Here is a 7,269-nt window from a genome sequence, read left to right on the forward strand (position 1 = left end):
GAAGAACCCTGAGATTCCAGGGAATGATCTTTAAGATTATATTGATCAAGTTCATCTTTATCTAAAACCACCCTAGTAGGGCACTGAAAATAGAAATACCACGAGCTCTAAGAACATACCGATCATTTTATTGGGATAAGGACAACCTTAAGATTTGGTCACCCTTAGGCTACATCCACATGACCCGGCCCGATCTCAGATGAGTTTTACATCTTGTGTGGGATCTGTTTCTTCACTGACCCGAATTTTGAGCCGCGAGTGCTTGCACTTATTTTTCACGGATCATAGACAGCACATGGCCAAAGAGGCCAAAGAACTAAGGCTTGTGAAGTCATGATGAAACACATGGATGTTTAGGGGCCATTTAATTCTATGGGAGCCATATTACAGATCTGTACTATGGTCATGTCCAATACTCTTCTGAGAGCCCACTGTATTGGGTCTTTATGGATGTGTGCAGATGTATGGCTCCTCCACGTAAAAAAAAAAAAATCTGATAGGGCATGCCTCATTTTTTTGCACTGAAGTATAAGACCCATGTACACGAATGTGTGAAGCATCCGAGTTGGAGGCAGAATTCGGATGATACTCTGTAACACATTCTCGTCTATGGGCCTTCTGGACCCATTCCGGAACAGAATGTATCTACAACCTCATACATCATGGAATGCACTTGTTATGTGATCCAACTGCATTCCATGATAAACCTCCCCCCCAACTTGCACCGTCCATCATACGTCTGTTTTGAGAACATATAGATGCACCAGATTCCATTCACATGTCCGTTTTTTTGATGGCCCACTTCCATAAAAAAAAAACGACCCAATAGAAATGAATGGATCCATTTTTAACTCATTTAAAACATCTGTAAAAACGGGTCAAAAAATAAAAAAAATAAAACGTATCCGTTTTTTTTTTCACGGTTTAAAACTGATGCAGAATGGATGACAGTCGGCCACCAAAAACATAATGGATGCCAAATGGACAGTAAAAACGAACACGTTCACCCGGTTTTATCAGCCGTCAGATTTGCAAAAATACTGCCATCATGTGTATAGGGCCCAAGGAGATTTAGCAAAATCCTTGTACAAAAATGACTACTCACTAATAGTAGCACAAAATATTCATTTTTGCAAATTTTTCTCCAAAAATGCGTTGCAGGCCTGAGTACAAAACCATTCACCGCTCATTTTCGTTTGCTTCGTATCCCTACATAGGAGGATTGTTACAGGGTTTTTAACACATAACAAGAATCTACCCGCGTAACTGAGGCCTAAGGTAAATAAGTGTTTCCCGAAGAATTGCCAAGAATGTCAGCCCCATCCTGGGAGACAGTGCCTTGAGGCGGTAACTCCTCAGCCCGCTGTATCAGATTACATTGTGAAGCTTCTGTATCCTGGAGGGGTAATGGCTACCCACGCACTCCAGGCAGCGCTGTCCACTGTTGGCCATCTGTACAAAGATAGGGCTAAAGACAGGCCAAGGGCCCAATATTTGTCAGTATCACTATATCTCTTCCTAAACCTGTCCATTGACCTGTTATAAATAAAGTTGTACAAACAATCAGTATCGCTTTTATCCATAGCAACCAATCAGATCACTTATTTCATTTTATGACAGGCACTGGGAAAATGAAAGCTAGAAACCGGTTGCTATGGGCAACAGCTCCATTTTATTACACAATACTGTGTATGTAACTGTCTAACGTTACACCAATTATTATTTGGCTTAGTTTGGGACAAAACTGTGCGTTTTTGGGCATACAAGTGACGCTAGGGTCACACAAGTGTTCAGATTTCCATTGTTCGCGACTAGAGATGAGCGAGTACTGTTCGGATCAGCCGATCTGAACAGCACGCTCGCATAGAAATGAATGGACGTAGCCGGCACGCGGGGGGTTAAGCGGCCGGCCGCCGTCAAAGCGGAAGTACCAGGTGCACCCATTCATTTCTATGGAGCGTGCTGTTCGGATCGGCTGATCCGAACAGTACTCGCTCATCTCTATTCGCGACCGCTTATAAGGCTAAGGCGTTATGTAGCGGGTTTCCGTCTTCTGCCCCGAGACACGGAACGGAAACCCGGTGGTCAGATTTCAAACCCATTCACATGAATTGGTTTGCAAAGTGACCGCCTGTGTGCATCTTTGTGTCCGGTTAAAAAAAAAACGGAGAGGCAGAAGACGCACACGGGCGGTCATTTTGCAAACCCATTTAAGTGAATGTGTTTGAAAGCTGACCGCCAGGTTTCCGTCCCCTGTCCCCCTTGGCTAAAGCGGAGACCGGACGCAGGTGTGAACCCGCCCTTAGACAGCTTTTTGGCATAAAATACGCCATCATTATGGGATGTTGAGGCAGAATTATTTAGAATGCTGTTTCATATGGCGTACTTAATGAAGGACATAACAGGCGCAAGACACCCATGAATTATGCAATTGGTAAATTGGGCACACACCCATACACCAGTATCTACATCAATCAGATAACCGGCATGAGTTATAATATATATGTTGGGCCAAGTCTTCCCTATCCTGGCCCACCCGCTTTCCACCCAAATTCGATGCAAAATGGCGAGTGAGGTACGCAATGGGCAGTGTGGCACACAATAGTCACGCCAAGCATGCACCACACCACAATATCACCCATCTACATCAGAAAACTGGTGTAAGGGGTTGATAAATTCCCACCAATGTTTCTGTATAGCAATAGACCACGTACGCAACAAGTGACAACTGAAGATCTCTAGTTGTCATTGAGCGACCCTCCAGGCCGATACCTTATAGGTGATATATGGTGAAAACCTCGCAGAGGTACGCTCCCTCCTCAGACCTAAGACTAGACACCAAGCAAAGACGCTGCCGGAACAAATCATTGCCATATCTTCCAACAATAGGCTATATCTACGTTTTGGGGGAGGGGATGTATTAGTATGGGGGTATAGAACATATATTACATAATGCCTGGGTATACAACAAAACAAACCACCAGGGTTGTTGTAGTTTTTAACTACCTGCAATATGGCCGGATGTGCCGATTGAGCGGTACTGTTACTTTGGCCACTAATATTAGTGTAAAGTTCCTACTTCACGGTCTTAGGACCAGGAGCCCGAACGGTGTTGTACGGTGATGTGTTTGGTATTCAGAAGAGACTGCATTAGTCACTGCAGCCATTGGTGGGGGTCACTGACGCTTGACCCTCACTGACCAGATATTGGGGACCAATCCTAAGGGTCGGTCATCAGTATCTTACTGTTACTTAAACCCTTTCACCCTAGGCTCACCATCGGAGAATCAGTACAATGGAGAGGTAGACTGATGGAGGCCAATGGATCCCATTGACTATAAGAGGTTTGATAGGCCATAAATGGTAGATCCATAAGGTTCAACCACTGGGTCCATGAATGGGGGGATGCCCAGGGTCAATATCTCTATCTATCTATCTATCTATCTATCTATCTATCTATCTATCTATCTATCTATCTATCTATCTATCTATATATCACTGTAGGAAGCTTTATACCTTTAATCTCCATGACTTAATATCTGCAATGAGGTAACCCAACCACGTGAAGAACCGCATGAGCTAGAATTACCATGACGAACAAACCCTTCCAAATACCGCCATGAAACACTAATAACTAAAAACATATTTACAACCGCTACAATCATTGTGACAGATTGGGCAAATTTCCATTCAACAGAAACCCCGACAACCCATGGTGGCCAATGATCTCATGATTTTGGAAGAAAAGTATAGTACCATAATCCACCTTGCGTTGCGCAGAGTTTCAGCCACACGTGGTTGCCTAAGCAATTATTGGTAATTGACATGGTTACCAGTGACGACACGCAACTCATCAATTATGTGTAAAAAATGTTGTCAACATTCACAAAATCGACATAAATTGTAGTTAATTCGAAGGAATTTACACGCGGGTGATGCGAAGGCATTTACCGATTTTCACGCTGAATATCACACAGATGAGGCAAACTTCGAGTTGACATTTAACGCCTTACATGACACGATGTAGCAAACTTTAAATTGACATTTAACACGTTAGATACCATTCACAGAGTAGGTCAAAAGTATGTGATCTGTCGCAGTCCGATACCTGGATCCCACGCAGATCGTCTGTACTAGAAGCCACCGGGTTCTGGAGGTTGCGAGTGGACAGGCGGCACATGCATAGCGGTGGTTCCGGTGAACTGCGGCGCCGCTACTATTATTTGAATAGGGGCAATGCTGCACACACCATCCGTCTAACTCGCGTCACAATCAGCACTGAAAAAAAAGACTCCCATTGATTTCAATGGATTCTGTTTTCCGCGCTGAACCCATTGAAATCAATGGGAAGCTTTATTTCCATGCTGATTCTGTCGCAAGTTATCGCGCCAGAATCAGCACCAACTTCCTCTGTGTAAATGTCCCCTAAGGGCCCATTCACACAGACACATAGGGGGCAGATTATGGAGCGTAATCCAAGTCATAATCCGCCCCATCACAATGGTGGGCTATGGAGAACGCCAGGCTGGTTTTTTATCGTGAGCGGCAGCAACACCCATTCATTTGAGCCGACTCCGGGGGGGAAGGGAGCCGCGACTGCCCAACAATCGCAGCTCCCCGTGTCACTTTTGGTGGCGAAACCCGCTATACCGCCCCCCCGTATGAACTTAGCCGAACAGTTTCTGCCACCCGGAGGCCACCTGCACAGATGATCTGTATGACGTCCAGGTTTTGGGATCAAATGCCGTGGACAGGTTATTAGTATGAAAATTCTATTTGGAGCCAGAAAACCCCTTTTAGCAGCCTAGCACACCCCTTTATCGCATCATATGTCATCTCACACAATTACATTAGAATTGAACAAAGTGGCAACGCACCTTTATAACCTGCACCCCATTCATACGCGGAAAGCAGGACTAGTGGGTTCCCCACATTTGGACCCCCACCGATCAGCAAATTATCCCCTATCCTGTGGACAGGTAACTTAGTTAAAGCCCCAAGCTATTTTCGACACTCATTTCATATCCATATTTTTTTTTTTAACAAAAGATCCTGACTTTGACCTCATAAGCTATATGCAGATTTTTTTTTACGACCAAGTCAGCACCAGTGTAGCGCCCTCGCCACTTTTGCTTTTTATGGGGGAATGGCCTAAATGGGATCCATTTCACTCTATATTTATAACTTGTGCCTTCGTAAGACCTCATGCACACCATTCCCATTCATTTCTATGGCCCCATATGGGGTCGAGAACAAAACTCTGAATAAGTCCTATTCCTGTCCGTTTTGAATGGGGCCATGGAAGCGGGAGTAGCACACGGGCGACATCCTATAAAGGGGCACACAAAAAGGCGCAAATGCAGCCCCATAAGGTCATACAGCATTAATATGGGGTAACTTCACATTTTTAAACAAATAAGGGGCATAGGGTGCATCAAAACTAACACAGGGTGCACAATGTTTAACAAGGAGGTGCAATGACATCATACATTGGCACCCCGGTAATGCCAGTCTGAAAAATAGGCTCACCTGGGAAGAATATGGCCAAAAAAGCGACAGATGATAAAACATCCCCATCGACTTTCAATGGGAAATGTGACAACGGAGATGTCAAAAAAATTCGAGCATGGTCTATTTTTGCAAAATCCGTGTGAACAGAGCTATAGTCTGTGCAACTGATATGCAAAGGTGGCAATGACGGTATCAGGTGGAAGCTGGCACCACCGTCACCAGTCGGCAAACATCATAAAAGTGAATACATATTATCATAGTGTTAGTAAATACTAATATTAGTACATATGTCCTAATATTTTCCAAACACACAAAATAAACTCGTCATACAGGGGAAACCTCTTCACTTCTATGCCAACCCATAGCTTTCAAGAGCTTCTGCAGCAGCTAGACAATTATACACTATACAAGGAACTGATCCACTCTCACAGCCACCCAGACAAAACTTTTCCAAATACAAATTCTCCAAGAACGCAGAGCGATCGGCTTGCTAGGACATGTCAGCCGGGTGTACTTACTTCTCAAGGCTCCCACCAGCATGTTCCCATCTTTAATTAACTCCTTAATAAACTTATTGGTCCTTTCCAGCTCAATTTCGTGACACTTGAGCCTTTCCCTGAAGTCTGGACTATCCAAGTAAGAATCACTGAACTCCAGAGTGGGGAGTCCCATTGTCAAGAAGAAGCCTTAGATCCTTGGAGGGAAGAAATCTTCTTCTTGCAAAAGTTTTTTTTTTTTCCTGGGAAGTTGTGATCCCTTGTCCCAGCCAGAGAGAGGGCTCAGAGCATGCACAGCAGGGGTGCTGGGGCAGATGTGCAGCAGCCAGTGTCACCCTGCTGCATTGTCCCTGGGATCAGCACTGAGGGCTGCTGCAGCACAGAGGAAACTCTAGTTTTCAGACATTTCCGGCAGATCAGACTCTTTCTTAGCCTCTTTCCCCTCCCTTCTGCACAAAGCAGCCAGGCTGATCAATCCTGCTGAAACCAATGCAAGTTAAAACCCCTGATCCCAATAGATCCCCCCCCCCCTCCTGCCACACAGGGACTCCCAGCTAGGTCACACTCAGGTCACTTTACATTCCTAGATACATTTCATTGCATTTAAGCTGAACCCCCCCTTTAATCTGGATTCCTCCTTAGCTGCAGGGAAATAGAAGCCAAATCAGAAGAAAATTGCAAGGATCCTTGGAGCTGGGAAAATTCTGATGACATCACCGTGAGCTATGGTTTGCAGATATTACATAGGAAACTTAGAACAAGTTACTGAGGGAAAAGAAACTGTAAATCTGAAACTTTTTGTAAAAAGTATTGGAAACTTGAGAAGGTTGTCTCTAGAGCGCCATCTATAGGTGGTATGGGGGATAGCAGGGAGCTGAGGCTGCATTACCTCATAGGGGTTATTGTATTATGGGAGGCTTGTGAAAAGACCCATGCTGTTGTCTGGGGGGGACAATGGGGGCTATGTGGATCATCGGTGATGGGACAGAAATGTGAACAAAACATTAAAGTAAATACAAGAAGCTGGGGAGAGCAAAAATACCGCCATCAGGTCTTATTTATATACAGTACAAATAAGATATAATATAAATATATAAATAAAATAAATATATACCATATGCATATATAAAAAAATACAATTTTAAATATATATATATATATATATATATATATATATATATATATATTCTAGCCTTTGCCCTTTGTTAACCTCGATGATCCGCCTGTATTCAGCAAATTGCTGCCGTCAATGGTTTGCCTG

At 44.0% G+C, this 7,269-nt stretch overlaps 1 protein-coding gene across 1 annotated transcript in view; it reads right to left on the reverse strand.

The window, feature by feature from the left end:
* The window catches only part of ARHGAP42 (Rho GTPase activating protein 42), a 193,730-nt gene extending 187,225 nt beyond the window's left edge, over window positions 1-6,505 (reverse strand). The window contains exon 1 of the mRNA XM_075266120.1: window positions 6,030-6,505. Within this exon, the coding sequence (XP_075122221.1) occupies window positions 6,030-6,183 (154 nt within the window). The 5' untranslated portion in view covers window positions 6,184-6,505. The remainder of the gene's footprint in view (window positions 1-6,029) is intronic.
* Between the last annotated feature and the right edge of the window lie 764 nt (window positions 6,506-7,269).

Source organism: Leptodactylus fuscus, chromosome 2 (assembly GCF_031893055.1).
Source record: "Leptodactylus fuscus isolate aLepFus1 chromosome 2, aLepFus1.hap2, whole genome shotgun sequence".
NCBI classification, from domain to species: Eukaryota; Metazoa; Chordata; class Amphibia; order Anura; family Leptodactylidae; genus Leptodactylus; species Leptodactylus fuscus.